The following is a 21,202-nucleotide window of genomic DNA, read 5'->3' on the forward strand; positions in this document are numbered from 1 at the left end:
ATTGCCCCTAGGTGTGATTGTGAGTACGGATGTTTGTTTGGCTCTGTGTGCCCTGCGATTGGCTGGCAACCGATTCAGGGTGTCCCCCGCCTACTGCCTGAAGACTGCTGGGATAGGCTCCAGCACTCCCCGCGACCCTTGTGAGGACAAGCGGTATAGATAATGGATGGATGGATGGACTGCTATCAATGAAAAGCCAGCAGGAGGCTAAAGTGGGCTTGTTCTGCATGGATGGCGCTTTGAGGTGAAAAAAAAAATCCTGAAGTCCAGGTGATGGTTTAATGCGGAAAAGAAAACACAAAAAAATATTATGTAACCAGTGATGTGCTGGTCAACAGAAAAGTCTCAGAGCCTCACTAAGCTTTGAAAACTATGACCGCCCTGTGCCGATTAGTGGAGATAATAGTATTTAGTGCCTAAATTCATATTAACGTAACGAAACAACCAGTCTTTATGCTACATTTGGATGCTTTTTTCTTTTGCTTTTCAAATGTGACTAATCATACCCCAGTTTGAGCTGTAAAAAAAAAAAAAAGGTACTGATGTCACAGACAAAATTTGCACTATACTTCTGTTGTTCAAATAGGCAATATCAAATGTAATCTGGAAATAGTTTGAGAAGGCAATAGGGAAAAAGAATGAACATTTCTAACTTTGTCAAGGTCTTGGTGAATTCCAATCTGCTGGGAATTCAATATACTGCATTCCATCTGTTTGCCACATATAGTGAAAGTTTAGTCGGACTCGCCGACCGACGGCTGTTTAAAATTAGAGGCGGACCGGCCTATAGACGGGTACTATTTTTTTCCCCCCCGGAAAAAAAGTCAAATGACGGACGACAGAAGGGTACCCGCGCTGCAGACGGATGACGAATAACGGACACTCAATTTTTAGTAAAATGCCCAGCTCTGTATATTACATAACATTACATAAATATTTTATATTACCAGTATGTTTGTTTAACATCCTGTTCTTTATGTATCGAGTAGTTGCAGGTTTGTATTTGGAAAATGTAAAAACAGTAATACTGAATAAGGGTCACTTAAAAGTAGTAAATAGAGTGTCAAAAATTGCGTACAGACAGTTGGCACTAAATCTCGAAATAGGGCATGAATTCAGACCTGCAGTTATGTATCGAGTAGTTGCAGGTTTGTATTTGGAAAATGTAAAAACAGTAATACTGAATAAGGGTCACTTAAAAGTAGTAAATAGAGTGTCAAAAATTGCGTACAGACAGTTGGCACTAAATCTCGAAATAGGGCATGAATTCAGACCTGCAGTTAGAAATGTTCCCGGCAACATATTGTCCCACTGTGTAATTGTAGAATGACAAACGATGATTCTTCAAGTGTGTACGAGAACATCAACTTTAAAAGCCCGCAGACGTCCTTCAGCAGTAACACCAGGAGGTAAAACCAGTGCTACGGACCTCCACGTGATTCTGCAAGCCTCTCTGTGAGTATCATTTGCAATTAGGATAATGTGAGACTACATCCAGTGATTATGAAAACCTGCTCGGAATTGTTTCCATTCAAACAGGAGAATCATTTCTCATCAGCACTCTCAAGAACATATTGTCAATCTTCTTTGAACGTCTCGGCATGACTTTAGTTTCAAATGACAAAGCAAGCAATAGTCTTCAAAGCTTGAAATAGATTTTTTCTTTGCAGAGCAGTTTTGCTAATCAGTGACTTCATTTGACGAACAATGTTCTAATTTTGAGGAGATTTTTTTTGCGGATTAATCCCAGAGACCTGAAGCAAAGGTTTTATTAAATAAAAATATGACAATATAACTAATTGGTTATCTTTCTTATATAATCAACAGATTTTATTTCTTAAATGTGAATTGTGCATAGCAACAAACTTTATTTTGTTGTCTAGCAACATTTTCGGTGGGCCAATTTCAAACACAAATGTCAATTTCATTTTAAAACTTGAATTTATGAATGGATTGTATCGACTTTTAGCTAAGCTAAATTGATTTTAAAATAATATTACGAGATTTGTTGAGAGATTTGACCTCAAAAGTCAATACTCAAGACTCTGTTGTGAAAACAGACAAATAACTTAGCTGATATTACAAACATTTTATTCTGCTATTAATACTTTTGAATTTATAAGCCTCTCCTCCTGGCTAACATACACTGTAACGCAACGCACTGTAATTTATTCATTATTCCGGTTTCTGTTTTCGGTCCTGTTACGCTGTGTAGCATAGTGAATAAGACTGTTTTCTGTGAAAAGTGTGCTTGATCATCACCACTTAATTGCAGTGTTTCACAATTACATGTCAATCTTCGGTTAGCTTAGCAATTACGATAGCTTTGCCGTCTTTTTTAGTCATCCCTTGGCTTCTATAGAACGATACTTGCCAGAAGTGTACATTTGCCGCCCTGGAAACGATGCTTACTGAGCGACTCTGCAACTTATTTAGCTGGTATAGTGTAAGTAGCACAGAGCTTGCCTCAGACTTCCCGTGGCAGGTGGCGTGCGTGCGTGCGTGCGTGCGTGCGTGCGTGCGTGCGTGCGTGCGTGCGTGCGTGCGTGCGTGCGTGCGTGCGTGCGTGCGTGCGTGCGTGCGTGCGTGCGTGCACCCCAGAGAAACCTTTTGGGACCATGTTGGCGTTTAATTGATTACAAAAAATCTGTAATTCTCAAATGTACTATTCAATAGGTTTTGATGAGGCGCAAAATGCTAATTTTGACTCTCAAACTGCAAGGTGGAGCATCTTAATTTGAGCCTTGCTCTTTCAAGCAATGTCAGATTCTATAAGGACTTGCCTGTTAAATCTATATTAATCAGGGTTTTTGATTAGATTGACGAGAACACTTAGTTCACCTTAGTTCACCAAGTGATAAGTGGTCTAGAAAATGAATGGATGGATGGAAGATTTATTTTATATGTACTGAACTTATAAGACTTTTAAATTGTATTAAATAATTGTTCAATTAATTATAAATGAATTAATTGCAAATATTTAAAAATGAAATTGAATTATTTTATTATACATATTGTACAATCACAGTGTAATTTGTTTATTTATTTATTTAGTTATGTATTTGTTTGTTTGTTTTTACCTCATCTACAGATGACCATTGTAAAAATTCAACAGGGCCCTTGAAGACCAAACTTTGTCCACCCATGATCTATAAAATTTCATTCTCTTTGGGTGTAAATTTGAGCATTTATTATATGATTTTAATAGTTTCAAATGTCCAATTCTGCAGTGGCGTACAACAAATGAAGCAGCACAGACCTGCATAATACAGTTGGTTTTGGCTTTACCACATGCAGTACGAATTGTAATTTTAAAAAATCAAGACCATTTGTAGCTGAATGTTAATGCTGAAAGCAATTCAAACACACAAAGAAACATTGTACGCGTATCAATTGTACGAACTGTCGCAAAAAATGGACCCATCTGGCTCCTGCTTCCCTGCTAACATGGCTTGACAAAGATGAAATCTGCCTTAATTTACACAGTGTTTGCCCACCCTGCGGCCAAGTACATGCTGATTATGTATTCGCCTCTTCTAGGACGTCGGTTTCATGTCGACTTAATTCAAAGAGACAGCGGCCTTGAACATCACTTGTCTGTCTTGTCTGTTTACTTCAAGTGTCAGCAGAGGCCTCGTCTGCTGTACAAAATCTCTCCAGCGGGGGGGCAGGAGCGCAGTGCACTGCTTAAACCCCACGAGACGAGAGTGCACCCTGCCTGTGGTGAGCAGACCCTATCAAGCTGGACTTGTGCTTTTGGAGTGAAATCTCCAAGAACAAGGAAAGACTTGTTACGCATTGCGCCCTCGGCCCTCTAGCTCTTTCCTACAGCGCTGCTGCTGCCTCCAAAAGCCTTTCCCGCTCTTAATCAATGAAAGTGCCTTGTTGTCTGTAATCAAGCTGATACATCTTTGCTCTTACTTGGAAGATGAGTGTTCAACCAGGGGTCGTGCAGCCACAAAAATATTGGATTGGAGCCAAGAAAAGGTCAAAGCAAGGTCAACTCACAGTCATCCTAACTGAGACTGCTACTTTTTTTGTCATTTCATAAAAAAGGGGGCACTCTCTGTCATCTGAATGCTGCGTGTTTTGTTTGTTTCTTTTTATGAACAAGTCATCATCTGTTATTGTTTTGTTTCTTCGCATAATTGTTTTGCGCCACAATGTAATTTGTGATCGTTCATCCACAAGGTTTGATCAGTAAAACAGACAGAGTTTTATTTGAGACTGCTTCACAAATTATGCGTTTGTATCAGCACTTAATATCTCAGCATGGGCCGAAAATGGTAGCTGACAAAATATAAGATCATGTTATTTAATGTACTGTAATTTACGAAGGACAAAAACAGGGGAAAACATTGGTTTTGGAGCATAAAGTTGTAAATGTGAGTCTAGAGCCTAATTTTATATATCTATATATAACTTTTACAAACAATTAGTATAGTATTTGAATTTGGCTTTGCGAAGTGCGCATATTATTTTGGATTTTTCCAGTGAGGCGCCAAGCAACTAAAGTAAAACTACATAAAAGTCCGTTGTTGTGACAGTGACTCTCCTCAAAGTTTGGCTGCCAAGTGAGCACAGGGAAGCTGCCACAAGAATAAAGTTTGTTTTTTTTAATGCGGTATAAATTTTAAATTACTCTCCATAGTTAATGCTTTAACTTTGACAGCCCTAATATACTATATATATATATATATATATATATATATATATATATACTGTATATATATATATATATATATATATATATATATATATATATATATATATATATATATATATATACTGTATATATATATATATATATATATATACTGTATATATATATATACTGTGTATATATATATATATACTGTATATATATATATATATATACTGTATATATATATATATATACTGTATATATATATATATATACTGTATATATATATATATATATATATATATATATATATATATACTGTATATATATACAAATTTAAAGTAGTGTACTGTAATGTGAGGAAAGAATGAAATGGTGATATTACACAGAAAATAAATTTGCATTGCAAAAAAGTTCTTGCAGTATGAGAAAAACTTGCAATACTACAAAAAGTGAATCGTTTGTGAAAACTCCGTAAAAATATGAGAATAAAGTTGTATTACCCGAAAATACTTACCTTGTTAGAAAAAAATATATTTGACATGGGAAATATGTGTAATTTTACTGGACTAAAATTTGAGAAGGAATCTGTAATATCATGATACAAATAATAAAAATGAGCACTGGTGAGGATATTGTCAAATTTGACTTTAAGGAGGAGTTTTCAGTTTAAAGCAGCACCGGGCAAGAAATCGACCTTAATAACATTTTTTCACAACTCCTTTGATGAAACATTGACTTTCAAGTACAGCAGTTGAATGGGATTTCATGCCTTGAGGGGGTCTGTATTGTTTTTACTGGCACAAAGCAATTTTGAGGAGGATGGGATCAACCCTGGCACACCAAAAAATACAAATGTCCTGAATTGCTTTACGGCATACTCCTCCTTTCGCTATAAGGACGGCTCAAGATTTCACGACACTACGCGCTGGCACGCATGGGAAATGTGGTTGAGTTTTGTCAAAACACTACCGCTTTTGTCCACATGGCACCGCCATAATCAACAAAAACAAAAGGCGTGACCAAGGCGATCGTGTCACTCATTTGCGGCCTCACGGTGCAGCCGCGCAGCAGCCGCGCTTTCTGTTGTGCATTCCTAAAAATGCAACATCAAACCGGTGACATATCACCTTTGGCAGCACTTCTCAACATGAATAACAAATGCTGGCACTCTAGCAACTATGGCTAAGATCGGCTTGTTTACGAACGTGCGCGTCTCAGGAAAGCTCACGTCAAGGAGGGGCGTGGCTTTTGATCAGAGATGCGAGGCTGGGGATACGAAAGAGTGAACTGAGGCTACAGTACATTCGAATCTTGCAAGCAGGCTGAAAGCTGCAAACTTACCCTTTGACTGCACATTTTGCCATTTTTGTTTTTGGTGTGGTCCTACACCAATTAGATAATAACCAATAATAGCCAGGAAGAAGGGATGAGAGGATTCCTGAATGAGAAATAGCCATCTCTGGATTTAGTTTGACTTGCTGTCCTTGTTAATCATCACGTGTGACGCACTTCAACATCTGCCCTAGACGAGGGTCACAAGGAGACGAGGGAAAAGGGATGGCGATTACGGCGCGCCAGATGGCTATCTGCCCGAGATTGAAGAATAGATTTGTCTCCAAAAAGTAATTTAGATGACAGCTATAATCCAGGCTTGATGATAGCTGAGCGCGCAAAGGCCACGTCACTGATACGATAAGGAAGGCCGTTGGAGCGCTGAAGCCACCGTGCCCAGAGATATTTTTAGCCTCTGCCAAAATGTCCTCGTCAAAAGCAGGTGCAATCATGTTAGTGGAACGTGACCCGGCTCAACATCTGAGAAAGTAAAGCTAACCAGAATGAAATTCATCCAATTTGGATCAGCACCAAATTACAAGCCTCAACTGATACCCATCATTTGTCATTTAAAATTCGTAATGACTGAGACATGAATCAGGCCTTTTGGTGTGCCCGTCCACAAGCAATATTGCATAATCCTGATTTAAATGACAAGACGATCTTACCCGCTTGGCAGAGACCCCTTCGCTGGACCTCCAAGTAAAAGTCATCAGTGATATGAATTTGATTTTTTGTTTTTGTATATTGTATTTAATCTATTTTTCAAATATATTTTCATCTTTAACTCACAGTCTTGACAATGAGTACAGGTCAAATTTAGCTCACATTTAGCTGGGTTGTTCCATTTCGCCAACAAGTCCAACATGTTTGGCTTTTCACTGGGACAATGTCGGTCTCTGCTGATCCAACTTGAAGGGCCTGATTTAGTAAAATCTCAAAAGAGCAAGAACTGAATTACATGTTCACTCACAGATTGCAGACATAGTTTTAGCTGTGGTAAATCAGGCTTAATAAGCGTGCTAAAATGAAGTGGTGAAGCTAGAAAAAACAAAAGAATATTATCTGACCCTGAGGTGAGGTCCAGTCCGACGAGGTTGTTGTGTCAGAGAGCCTTATATTCAAACTGATCAAGTTGGTAACGTGTGCTGCATTCACAGTCACCTTGTTTTATTGAAATAGTTTTTAATTCAACTTTTACTACCTTCATGGCATTGCTTCCCAGTGTGTGTTAGAACAAGGCCTCGCCCCCTTTCCCCTTGAAACTGTGGCTTGTGTTCCCTGGCTTCATTGGGAAACGGTTGGTTTTGTTTCAGTATTTATGAACTATGTCACAATCTTGATCTTTTTGATTTATTTCATTTTTCTTCCACTTTGCCTCTTTTCTTTATGACATCTTGTAACATCAATACTTGAAAATATGAAACTGCTGGATCTTGGAATCTTTTTTGTTTTTGTTTTGTTAAATGTTAAAATGTTTTGATTTGATTGTGTTTGTTTGAATGTATATTATTATGCTTGTTAAGTTTCCTCTGGCTTTATTGAACCAGAACTGTACAAGGAGGTTTGCAGTGTATTTTCTGCGTGTCCTCTCACTGTGTATTTACTTGAAGATATTTCTTTTGGTTCCGTGTTCCTTTTGTGTGTCTGAGGTGAGTCCTGTGTGTCGTTCTTGCACTGGCCTCTGCTCAGATGCCTTCTAGCTGTTGTACAGGCCGACCCGCGGATGCAAAATGTTGCCAGGAGTGTGCAACAATCTGGTTTGTTACAATAAACCTGTACTGTATATGTTATCCTGACTGGCTTTTTAATAGAGAAATCTTAAATGCGAGGTGTTTTAATTTAAGCATCATAACGCAACATAATAAATGCACTTGAAAATAATCTAACTAACAGTACTATTTTAGGAGACTATTGGCTGGTCTGTTGTTACCGTGGTGACCACTTTAAGTGGCCTATTGCTTATAATGGCCTGGGGCATTGATTTACTCAAATGTTGATAGAGTGGGCTAAAACATTATTGGGTTAAGCCTTTATTTCTACACATGCATTTACTAATCAAGAAAACTATTTTGGTCATATTCTTATCGGCTAATAAATTCCTACTTTTGGGGGTGTCATTGAATGTACACCTTCTGTATTGGTATGAATTCTAATTTTTCTTTTGTGTTGTTAAAATGTCCCCAAAAATATGCATCGCTATCTTGCCACATTAACTAAAATCAACAAAATTCTTGGATTTGCAATTCTTGTTCCTGTATCAATACATCATTTATGGGGGTTGTCCTTCTGCCGTGCTGCACCACAACATTTGTTCGCATGAAGCTATTTCTGAATCATTTTTTCCATCTTATCTGCAGTTATAATTTGACCATATTTATGCCCATTCCACACTGGTTATTCAGGAAGTTGTCCTTTTATTACAGTGTCCCCGTGACTTGTATTATAAAATCTTATCAGCCGCGTGTCATCATGATGGGCTGAGAAGAAAACCCTTTTTTGCTTCATACAGGAAGTCGCTATAGCGACTTCCTGACAAGGCCTTTGTTGTGTTTAGTCAAGAGTCCAAGGTTCAGTTTGGGAGGGTATTCTAGTTAATGACTGTTTTATGATGAGAATTTTTCCACAATGACATTCACATATCACATTGTTACTCACGTCATGCTCTTTTGACTTTGCTACTGTAACTGTTAGAAGTTGGATGTTGCTAACACCACAGCTTTGACTTTTACAATGGAATGCCATGACAAAATGGGACCTTTTGACCCTTTAAGGCCACCAAACTTGATCTCTGGAAAGACGATTAGTTGAGTCTTGTTACTGTACGTAACAGCAAATACAGTACTTTGTACAGCTGGACAGGCACATTCGTACCGGCTGATAATATATTTTTTAATTTGTCGATTCATAATAATGTCAATTTTAGAAGGAAAAATATTAACATCTGAACCGCAAATGTGTGCTTTGCTTTTTTTGTGTTTTCGACCCACCAAAGTTGTCAGTGATGTAAAGCTAAATAGTAAAGTGAACCTTAACAAACCAAAGCACCATTTTAGTTCTCATTTTCTTTATTGATAGTAAAAAAAAAATCAACTCGGTCTTAAAATATTTGGGGAAAAAATACCCCATCTGATATCTGCACAGATGTCGATTAAAGTGCAACTGTTTGGCATTTTTAAAGAAATCTACTTGCCTACTTGCACCAGGGTCATTGAATAAAGTCAAGATATTAAATGATACAAAACCTTCAAATTGTTGCTCTGCAATGAAAATCATGTCTGTCCAATTAACTCTACCTCAAGCTAAACAGATTTTTGAATTTCACATTTTCTTCATTGAATTTCTTTACATAAAATGTATCCTGCAAGACAATTGAAAATGATTCCTTCCTTAATTTCCTTCACGGGATTAATCAAGTATATGTAGTCATTCTTTTTTTTTTTCAAACTCACACAATTTGGACAAATGAACCTTTCATTGAATAGCAACAACATGGTTAGACAAGGGTAGCATGGTGTATTTTTTCATACTACCACTAGGGGGGGGGTCATCAAGTTAAAAAAAAAAAAAAGACTTGAGGAAGTCAGAAGCCTCCTGTGGGCGGGCATGTGCTAAAAGATGAAAATCGAATGTAAAACACAATACACTACACTCATCACAAGTGAAAATATTTACACAAGTGCAACTATTTACAATGCATTTTCTTCAGGCGCGCACTCTGATGTGATCCGCAAAACTGTACACAAGTTCATGTTCATGTCATGTAGGCCTGTTGAGTGGGTCAAAAGCAGGCACCATGGTTGCGGGGACGGCGGTGCGATTTGGGCGGACCATCTGCACACATCGCATGTTTCCGGTGCTGAATACACACTGCAGTGGCCACAGCACCACAACTACCAGCAGCACCATAAGCACCACAAAGAGCATCATCCGCTTCCAGTCTGCCAGCCGGTCCAGCAAGCCTAAATTTCGAGGCGGGGTCTGAATGGGGGCACCGCCCCCCTTGTCCGCGCCAATGTCGATGCAGATGCACAAGGCCGAGAGGCTGTCGGACGCCGGCCTGTTGCTTTTGTAACACAACTTCTCGCCGTCCAGCCACACGGGCTCCTCCCGCTGCTGGTGGCCGGGCAACTTGTGCAGCATTTCGTGGTTGCTGGGCAGACACGGGGGCCCCCCCTCTGGCAACGTGGTGCTGTGGCGGCAGAAAGGGCAAAAGAGCTGCGATGTCCCCTGCCCGGCATCTTCGTGCTCGGCCGGCGAGATAGCCATGAGGCGGGAGAGGCACTCTAGGCAGAAGGTGTGGGTGCACGTCAACAACTTTGGCGTTTTGAAGACGTTGTCGTAGGTGTTGTAGCAGATGGGGCACTCCAGCTGGCTTGTCGTGGACATCTTCTTTTGGGGCTCACCAGTGGCTTCCTGGTGGTCGGCCTGCATGTGCCAAATCTGCGGAGACTGTTCCATGTTTAGGAATAGAGTCCAAACTGCTGCGATTTGCACTCCCTCCTCCTCCTGCTTTGACCTTGACTCCTCAATCCCCCTTATGACAACAAAGGAAGTAGCAGTTGTTAGTTTAGTATTACACCTCCTTTTCACCTTTGAGAATATTTCATTGCTCAAACGTGCATTATTTCCAGTCATGCAGTTGAACACATTCTCGTGTTCTCTTTGAATGTGAGTAATTAAGATACAGTGGAAAGTCTGAATGTGCTTATTTGCATTAGGTGTTACCCCAAAGCAGTATTGTTGATACACATACATTAGCCTTCATTCAACGTTCATACAATGTAAGTGAACTAATGCTCTCTTGCGGTGCGTACATTATCGTTGACCAACCGTCTTAGGACTACTTTATCTTTTCAGCGGACTCATTATTGCCATAGTTCATTCATATTTTACTTGCCTGATTTTAACTTGAGTTTGATGCCGAGGGTCCGATATGGCTAACTGGCGCTAGCATGTCAAAGACGGGGAACTCCTTTACTTGTACACCACGTCTCCATCCGGAGTTGTTTTATCGGGTCATCGTGCATAATATCATTTTATTGTAAAAGTTGTATTGAACGAAGTTACGCGGCTAGCTCGCTCGACGCGAGTATGGCGCAAGGCTGCCGGGCCCGCACTCATGTTCCGTCAGGTACAGAGATCTAGCTGCTTCTTCGTTGGTTTAACAATTAAGTTTGTTTTCGTTTTTTTTTTTTCTATCGAACATTTTATCGAAGGCATTTTCTATTGATATCGATCACGTGTCAATCGCGATACATATTGATATTGAATTATCGGTATATCTCGACCAATGAGTACAATGTTTTAATGTAATGTTCTAAACACAATAAACTGTTACAGTATACATCATGTTGCATTTGATTCCATTAAAAAATTGAGAAATTATGTACATTGAAAGTTGGGGCCCTGTAGCATTTGTTCATGTTTTGGCTCCATCTGAAGAATTTGGCAGACACTTGAGGAATCCAAAAGATATGAGCAGGTGCTGTACATGGATCAGACAGACCTGATCATTCCTAAATGTATTAGTTTTCAAGATCATTTGCCTGTCAATCAGTTCTTCCTGCATCCAGTAGCTGGCGGTACAGTGCCCTCAGTGAGGTTCAAATGTTTCTGTTGCTTCCAGCAGGTGTTCCTTTCTGGACACTCAGCACTGAAACAAAGTTACTGCTTGTTCTCACTTGCAATCGCTCCATCTAACCTTGGAATTCCTGCTTTGCCCTCTCTTCTCTCTTTTTCTTTCTCTCTCTCTCTCTCTTATTTACGACTGTTATGGTATGTGCATGCAAAATCTCACCTGTCTTATCAGCTTAGCTCTCCCACTTCAACTCCTGAAAGTAGCAGTTTTTATCACCCCCCCAGGCCCTCTTCCCTCCAAAATTTCACCAAGAGCCAATTCTACTTCTCAAAAAAAAAACCTAATGTTTAACGCTCAAACTTCAACAAGTACAAAATGCGCATAGCTTCCCGCCCGTGAAGGATGAATTGTCGAAGTGTGTCAGACAAATACAGTACTAAATTTAACCAGTAGCTTCTGATTCTCAGAAGAGTGGTGGTGCTGCACTGAAGGGTGACAAATTAGAGTAAATCAGAATAAGCATCAGAATCATCTTTATTGGCATGCAAGAACACACAAGAAATTTGACTTCAGTAGTTTGAGCCACACTAGTATTACAGCAACAAGCAACTATAACCCAAAAGCATTTCAGATGTAACACATAGGTACAGAGAGCCGCTAAGCAAAGTAAGGCTTAAAGGCTACCAAAAAAATGACAGTTGTGGAAAAACATGCAATTTGTAAAAGGTTTGAACAAGCTAGCAGCAGTTTGTGCTAGCCTCCATTACCACAGCCAAGAGATTGAATCTTTTCCAGTCTTGGGAGGAACTTCAAAAACTGATTTAGGCTTTCACATACAGTATGCCACACGTTTGACTGAAAATGGATGCAAATTGTCTCAAATCTCAAACACCTAAATCTCAAAACTAACAAACAACAATGTTGGACCATGCAATCATTGTAGCATGTGTTCAGAACACGTACTACACACAGGAAACAAGTTTAAAGGATGGTTTTAAAGTGTCTGAGGTTCAGCAGGACAAAGTTAGTGCCCATATACTAAAAGTGTTGGGTTTTTTTTTATAATTATTATTGCCTAGTATGCATTTTGCAGCATTTTCAGCCATTTTGTTCAACAGTTCGACAACAGTGCCTAAAAAAAAACCCTGCCAATTAACACTCCAGTTTTTATGCTTGCCGATATTCTTACTCATCCAGGTCATTTCATTCTCTGAGCTTTCAATCAATTGCAACTGGACTGCTCTGTTTGTTTAAGAAGATGTTTCGCCTCTTAACTGAGTAGGCGTCATCAGTTCATGCAACAAGGCTTGGTTAGGACGGCACCAGCCTTGGTGTGGAAAACACAACTATTTATGCTCAGAAAGTACAAAAAGTAATCTTTTTACAACTAGAATGGAATACTAATGAGGGAATTTCCACCCAACAACTTGTTGACAGACAGAGGCCTCATAACATAAGCATATGGCAGCATGTTCAGCCATTTTGTTCAACGGTCCGGCATTGGTTTGAGGCGACATTTGTAGTTCTTCGCTTCTTTGCCATTCCTATGCAATGTGCAGATCATCGGCTTTTTAAGCAAGAAGAAGCAGAATTTCTGGAGGTGTATTTGCAAAGACAACAAGATTCAAATTGGGGGGTGCAAATGTGAGGCGTGTTATTACTCACTGTACCTAAGATGCGTGAGCTAAGTAAGTAACAACACCGGCTCGTGTTGTCCCAAGCCAGTGAAGTGAAAGCAGTTGTGATAGCAACCCAGTCTGACCTTTGATACCATTGTATTAACACAGGACTTTATGAACTTATTGGCCAAACAATAAGGTACCCCCTTGTTGCACACAGTGCAAGCAGCATCTTAAGAAGTCTGCTTTTATGAAGATACAACAACGACACTGCAATATTTTAAAGCATTGTATCCCCTGGCATTAGTCACTTTGATTATTAGTACACTGCCATGATTTCCAAGATGTATAGTAGATAAAAGGTCCCAAAGACATTTTTATATGTCTTTTCATAGTCAAGCCATTCAAGCCCAGCAATTTATTGATATTTTTTCCAATTTTTTCAAACGTTACGGTAAAAGAGGGTCTGAAAATACCTGTTACTGAATGAATGAAAGGTTATCTTAAAATACGTCTTTAGGGAAAATAATTTGAAGAACAGATTAATCATATCTTATGTACATACATACATACATATTTTCTTTTTTTGAGTTTCTCCCAACGCTGGATGAAAAGATCAATCTTTTGGCTGTAGTAATGGAGGTTAGCACAAACTGCTGCTAGCTTGTTCAAACGTTTACAAATTGCACCTTTGAGACATCTGTAAATGATTTTACATACGCTTCTGTTGGATTTAACAGGCAATAAATGGAATCATTATCGGCTCTACTTTGTCAGGCAACATTAGAGAATTAATCACGGGGAATACATAATCACAATGTTCAAAGAAAAAAATAACCAAGAAATCATGCAGTAGTATTGTGACTGAAATAAATACTGTATAGAAAAAAAAAACCTTTTTATTCAAGAAATGTTTTCCCAATGTTATTGATTTATGATTGAAGACATTACTTTTTTCTAATTTTCTTAATTTTAAATGACGAATAGAATGAGTATTTCTTGTATTTGTCATTTTTTACTTTGTTTTGACCTAATGTGTCCTGCAAATTCAGCAATGTCTTCAGCTTAATCTTTAGCTCTGAAAGTGGAAGCCTGTGCGAGCGATCACAAATGGTTGTCGTAATTTAACCGAAGTCCTACAGTAGGGTCCACGTGGCTGGCAAAGCTTGTACACACATGCAAAAACCTGATACACTTGTTCACTATCAAAAGCCTTCTTTTCAAAAAGTAGGCCAAGCTGTTGGCAGGGAAATGAATTTGGTTTGAAAATGTTTAAAAAACGTTTACTTAAGGTGGAGATGGTTGTTTTGAGCACAGTCACAGTGGGAGACGATGATGTTCTAGAAAAGACAAGCTATTTTTTTTTTTTTTTCGGGCCAAAGTGCTGAATAGTACAGCACCGTCAAATATTAACTCCCAAAACTCTAGAGCACAAATGTTTATTCCCTTAGTGTCAGTGATAATGATTTGTCTTATCACTCACACGTGTTGTTGTGTATTTTTCCCTGTGCCACTGACCTACAGACACACACTTCAAATCCTTTTTTTTTTAACTGTTTCACTTGTGTTATCTGAGCTTAACAGTCAGTTCAACTGCCAAAGGTGACGATGATTATGATGAAGGTGCTCAACCTGCCAGTTTTCAGGGCTGTTGGAACCTGATCCACGCCATTGTTTAGAGAGCCTCAACTTAAGTAGCTAGCAGTGGGAGAGGGGAAAAAAAATAAGAGCTGAGTTTGCCCAGTGTGCATAAAGTAAACACAAACCAGTCAGTGGAGCTGAACATGCAGGTTGAATGGGCGGAAAAAAACTTTCAAGTAGTGACATAATGATAAACGGATGGAAGTGCTACTTGTGACTGTAGGCTGCTTAAACGCTGACATTTTAGAGAACAAAGTTAATGGAATGTCTAGTTAACCATTCATCATAAAAATGTTGTTTTTATAGCAATGCAATTTAGCGTGGAGCTGGCAATGTGGAGTACAAATTTTTGATTGGCAAAAAAAGCATTTAGCTAAATGCTACAAATGTAGCATTTTTTCCCATAATACCACCGGATATTAACTTGCACATACACGAGTAAAACATAATTGGGTCAAAGGGTGAAAATAATAAAATAAGTGCGAAAAAATACCAAATGGAAATCATGGAAAACATAAAACCATAAAATTACGAAAAAATTGTTTGCTTACGTAATTTTTGAACGCATTGGTATAATGTAGACCAATGTTAAAAAAAAAGCATAATGTGCAAGTCAATACCAATACCAAAACCACAAAAATGCCTAACGTAAATCATGCACTGCAATCTTAATAAGACCATAAAATTATGAATTAACCAATGAGTATTTATTAATTTTCCAACGTATTGGTACAATGTAGTGTGCTAAAAAAAAAATAAAAAAGCTACTTTTTTCACGTGATAGTGGCATTTTGGGAAAAAAATTCTGTGTGTAGCATTTAGCCTACAACGAATAAGTTCAAACGTATTTGCGAGCACGTTTGAAAATACTGTTATAAAAATAATGTTTGAAAATGCAGTCAAACATTTTTACTCCACATTGGCGGCGCTACATTTCTGTAGTTTCCGCACATGAGAGGCTAACCATTTATCCTTCTTAAACTGCTACGATGTAGTCAAACCACACAAGGGGTAAGCGAAAATATCCGGCATACACATAGGAGGCAGTAGGTTCGGGTTGCTGCTCCAGTCTGTCTTTGGAATTTGAACTCATAATGTGCATTTTTTTAGTGATGGGAAAATGAAGCTTCAAATTTTCTTCATGAACCAACTGTTGTATTTTTTTTTTTTTACTCCTCTTGATGACACTGTTAGTTTAAATAAAGGAGTTTAAGAACTGCCAAGTCAGTGTACTTTCACCCCAATGTTGAACAGTGCCATCTAGAAAAGTAAAAAATACAACACCTGGTTCATGAAGCAAAATTTGAAGCTTTATTTTTCCATCACTAGAGTTTTTGCAAAGTTTCTAGCTTCACAATCCAACTTGTTCTTGTAAAATCCCACCAGTTTCTTGATGATGCGGTGCCCGAGCCCGATTAGTTAATTAGTTTTAAATTCACACAATCTATTGCATTGCCGAATTATAAATTTCAATTAAATTAAAGAAGAGATCCCTCGGGATTTCGTGGTTCAAATCTTTGCTTGACATGTTCGGGTACTTCCTCCCACATTCCAAAAACATGCATGTTAGCTTCATTAAGACTCTTAATTGCCCATAGGTGTTAATATGAGTGTGAAGGCTCATTTGCCTATATGTGTCATTTATTTGTTTATTTAAGTTCCATTTCTGATTCTATGCTAATTCTATTCTATTCTAATCACACTTTTCCTCTGCTTTCACTAATGCCCTTCTGTGTTGGCATCACAAAAGAAACAAAGAAACGTGGAGTTAGACCTTTAGATGCTCACTAAGATGAGGTCTCAGAATATGTGCTGGTCATGCATGTCTCACATTTTTTTGGTATTGTTTGACTTACTGTATGAGGTATATTATTTCCAGGAAACTTTGGTTGACCTCTAGACGCCGCCACGTTTGAGGCATTCGACTTTGGAGGTTACACTGTAGCACTCAGTTTATTGCAGTGCAGTTTGTCAAGTAGGCTACAGCCACACAGTAACATATATATATATATATATATATATATATATATATATATATATATACTGAAAACACTGTAAACAAGTAATTCCTATCATGAGATGATGAAGAAATATTTTACCTGGAAGGAAAGTGTCCTCTGGCGTCCTTACGTCGCCTCAAAGAAAATGAAGAAGCATATTTGTGCCAGCAGGGCTCTCCCTCTGTTGTTAGAGTTTGTTGCACCTAAGTCAGGTGTGTGGGTGTCTGTGCTTGCCTGTCTGTGTGTGTGTCGGTCTTCCTCCCGTGTGTGCTTGTTGCTCACGATCACCTCGTCTGTCCGTCCCGACAACTCCCCCTTTTAGCACTTTATGCAAATGCTTCCTAACAGTGTCCCGTCCTTGAGGTGGCGACTTGAGGCAGGAGAGGAAGGCTTAATAGAAATACACATTTGGTTTCCAACTATCACTCCAGCCCCTCCCCTGTATGCCACTTAGAAGAAAGTTTATTCACATGCTGTGTTCTTTTCAAAACACAGATCACTTTTTTACATGCTGCTCAGTATGAGCAAACCCATCAAACAAGAAATGCATGTGATGTATTCCACCAGAAAGCTCCTACATTTTTATTTCCCATTCCAGAAGAGTGTGTTGTACCTAGTGGCAAAGATGGTCACTTACAGCAATTCAACCCTTAAAGAGGTAATCCCCCCCCTACCCCCCCTCCCAAATCATTTTTTTTTTCTGATAAATTGTACAAATGGGTGTTTACTAATGCTGTCAACATGTCCTGGTCATTATTTTGACATTTAAGTGCATTTTTATTGAAATTTTAAATTTGAAGCAGGCGGCACAGTGAATGACTGGTTAGCACGTCCACCTCACAGTGCAGAGGTCGTGGGTTCGATTCCGGCTCCGGCCTTCCTGTGTGGAGTTTGCATATTCTCCCCGTGCCTGCGTGGGTTTTCTCCGGGTACTCCGGTTTCCTCCCACATTCCAAAAACATGCATGGTAGTTACAAATTGAACACCCTAAATTGCCCCTAGGTGTGATTGTGAGTGCAGGTGTTTGTTTGCCTGTGTGTGCCCTATGATTGGCTGGCAACCAATTCAGCGTGTCCCCCGCTTACTGCCCAAAGACAGCTGGGTTTGGCTCCAGCATGCCGACGACCCTTGTGAGGATAAGCGGTTTGGATAATGGATGAATTTGGAGCAAACCCTCTGTGTCTGTGTGGAGCCATCTTCAGGTTAAATACTGCAGTGAATGTGAATTTGGCTTTCTGTCCTCTGATTTGACTAGCAGGGAATCCTGACGTCACTTCTGAAATTTTGACGTAGCCACTCACGCCTCCTAAATTCAGTTGATTGGACATGATTTGGAAAGGCACACACACCTGTATATACAGAATAAGGTCCCGCAGGTGACCGTGCCTATCAGAGCACAAACCGCACATGACGTCAAAGGAATTGTCTATAGTAATTGGGTGTCGTGTATTGCATTTTCAAGGGAAAAAAATGAATGTACTCCACTGTGGGATGAGACTGTAACATAACAAAATATGGGAATATTTTTATATTATATTTTAAACATTAAATATTTACTTAATATATTTTCATTTTTCCCGTTCACGTCGAGAGGAGCCAGCTGAGGTGGCTCGGGCATCTGATTAGGATGCCTCCTGGACGTCTCCCCGGTGAGGCGTGGCATGTCCCACCGGCATGAGGCCACCGAGGACGACCCAGGACACGCTTGAGAGACTGTCTCCCGGCTGGCCTGGGAACGCTTCGGGATCCCTCTGGAAGAGCTGGAAGAAGTGGCTGGGGAGAGGGAAGTCTGGGCTTCCCTGCTGAAGCTGCTGCCTCCGCCACCCGACCCCGGATAAGCCGTAGATGATGGATGGATGGATGGATGGATGGAAAAAGCAAAACGCTGTGAATACATTTCGGATGCACTGGAATATCATTCCATCCTTTGAAAAGACAATAAAGAAGTGGTTAAAATACATTTTGAAAAGCCCCGAGTGACAAGGACAATTCAGGGTGACCAGAAATGGTAATAACGTCTACGGCTGGGTTATATATTAACCTAATCTCAAATATTGCAGTGTCATATCACCAGAGCAGTATTTTAAACTGCTGCATCACGGCCACTTTGAGGAACATGACGGAAAAATGTCCGTAATTCCTCTTCCTGGAACACCATCATCTTAGATTAATGACATGTTCCTGACTGTAGTGATAAGTATTATATTAAATAATTTGTCAGGATGAGTTGCATTTTGGGGATGCACGTGAGAGGATGGAGTGTGAAATCTCTACGTCATCTCGTCGTATCGGGCTGTCTGTCTCCAGCTCAACCTGGAACCTAAAATGCGATAGAAAATGAACGGATGGACATTATATCATGCACAGTATTTTTCAGTGCAACTGCAAAGCAAGAATCATAATGACTTCTTAGAGTTTCAATCAATAGGTCATTTTCTGTGTTTTCAGTTATATTTTTTGATGGGTTTTAAAGTTTAAAAACTTTTTCTGCTCCAAATCAAGAACCCTACTGATTACAATAATTTTATCTGATCCAGATGGAGTCTCTATTACAAAAAAGACACAAGGTATCATCATTATGTGTCAGAGCAAGAACTCTAAGGTATAGAATAGAGTAATTTTTAGTCAAAAATGTAATTGGTAAATCCGTCGTTTATTTTCTTACACACAAAGACAACTATAACACAGATTTTTAGTGGAGTTCGCCACTCTACTTCGTGGCCTTGCAGTAATCATTACACATTGGTAATGTGCCATGGGCCGACCCCTAACTATCGTCACAGTCCAGAACATGCTCACAAAGGAATTCATAGGTGAAAAAAATTAAGTAAAAACTGCCAAAAGGGTCTTTTAACCTTTTCTTCTTAAGTGTGAGACAAAAATAAATCAACAGTAATTATTTTTGAAACACATCCAAGTATAAACAGACAAAGTATGTGGCCTAGAAACCTAATCACTCGTCTGAAATCATGAAATGTTTTGGTCCAATCAACAAAGTACAACTTTATGAGTCATCAGTGAGTTGAGTGTGCCATTTACTGTATATCGGCTTAGGCCATCGACTTATCTTTATGGCTCTGCTGAAAACACAGTCACGTTCGTCAACAAATAAACTTTGGCCTTCCACTTGCTGACATCCGTCCAGACAAGGGAATATATTCTCATGTGAGTCAATATTTCCCTTATTGAGATATCGGGAAGACATGGGTGGCTTCCTCAGTTGAGTCAAAGTGGCTTGGCAAGTTCACAATTCTGGCTCCAGATCACGATTATCATGTACAGTCATATTATTGTATTTCCGCAATTTGAATTAACCCTACACACATTGACACTAAGCGTTTACTGAGATGACTATGTTTTTCTTCTATTCCCCCGGTAAGTATATAAGTCTTTAAATCTTTTCCCTTTGCCTTAGCAAAGCCTTCTGAACATCTAGAAAAAGCCCTTTAACATTGTCTTCTCATTCTCCTTAAAAATCAAAGGGGAGAAAAAAATCTAACATGATCCTCTATATAAAATTTGACCCAAACCATTTTGCTGGGTCAAATTAACTATTGTTGGGATAGTGCTCTAACCGAGCAGGTGGGTTAAGCATGAACCAATTTGGGTTATTTTTTACCTTTTAGCGGAACTGGGCATTTTACTCAAATTTCCCGGACCATTTATTGCCTCCGCCTACAGCCGGGGGACGCTGCGGATCCGTCTATCCGCCTTTTTGTCCGGCCACAACAAATAATACTTCTTTCCAAAACTATTAAATACATAAAAAAGTCAAATGTGACACTTGAAGTATTTGTTCGTTCCATTAATTCAATTCAGTGATCGAAAATTTTGCCAAACTCATGCTGCAATCAATACTGTTACATCATGGAAGACGTGGCTGTCCTCAAACAAGTACTTTTACTACTTTCTGACGTTTTACTTTGCAGGTATTACTAAAATGTATCAAATGTTAATGCCATATGATGCTAGAGATGTTATTGTACATAAATAGACTGATTTCATCCAGAAAAATTAGATATGCACTTGACCTTTTCTTATTTTCCTTGAGGAGTTACTCTTTAGTCTTTTTGCAAATTTGACTCCATTTTATTTGTACGGAAATGGGTGTAATGTGGCGTAATCACCACCAGATGGTGCGGGCAGTGTCCCCTAATGTGACAAATAGTTAAAACTGAAAAAATAAGTATCATTGGTCTTGAGAAGCAAACATGTAATGTCCTATATGTAGGTTCTCAGGAGGTTCTAACTTTTTCCCCCAAAATGTTTTCTTGATCAACACCTATGCTTAATATACTTGTGTTTTAATGTTGGCAATATATAGATATAGATAGAGAGAGAGAGAGAGAGAGAGAGAGAGAGAGAGAGAGAGAGAGAGAGG

The 21,202-nt window shown here is 39.1% G+C and overlaps 2 protein-coding genes across 5 annotated transcripts in view; one reads left to right on the forward strand and one right to left on the reverse strand.

Annotated features, from left to right (window-relative positions):
- Nucleotides 1-4,225, forward strand: part of ptpn11b (protein tyrosine phosphatase non-receptor type 11b) — a 28,797-nt gene extending 24,572 nt beyond the window's left edge. For 3 of the 4 annotated variants that reach the window (XM_086027971.1, XM_086027953.1, XM_086027980.1), the window contains exons 15-16: nucleotides 1,326-1,455; nucleotides 3,621-4,225. In XM_086027971.1, the coding sequence (XP_085884097.1) occupies nucleotides 1,326-1,413 (88 nt within the window). In that variant the 3' untranslated portion in view covers nucleotides 1,414-1,455; nucleotides 3,621-4,225. Of the gene's footprint in view, nucleotides 1-1,325; nucleotides 1,456-3,540 lie in introns of all 4 variants that reach the window. The other variant, XM_086027962.1, reaches the window with a different exon arrangement.
- Nucleotides 4,226-9,030: 4,805 nt separating this feature from the next.
- On the reverse strand, nucleotides 9,031-17,138 carry rnf223 (ring finger protein 223). The gene is made up of 2 exons (XM_086027993.1): nucleotides 16,921-17,138; nucleotides 9,031-10,517 (listed from the first exon to the last, which is right to left on the reverse strand). The coding sequence occupies exon 2, from the start codon at nucleotides 10,439-10,441 to the stop codon at nucleotides 9,740-9,742; it is 702 nt and encodes a 233-aa protein (XP_085884119.1). The 5' UTR covers nucleotides 10,442-10,517; nucleotides 16,921-17,138; the 3' UTR covers nucleotides 9,031-9,739.
- Nucleotides 17,139-21,202: the final 4,064 nt, after the last annotated feature.

This window comes from Filicampus tigris, chromosome 1 (genome assembly GCF_054856515.1).
Source record: "Filicampus tigris isolate MCC_2025a chromosome 1, RoL_Ftig_1.0, whole genome shotgun sequence".
Taxonomy (NCBI): Eukaryota; Metazoa; Chordata; class Actinopteri; order Syngnathiformes; family Syngnathidae; genus Filicampus; species Filicampus tigris.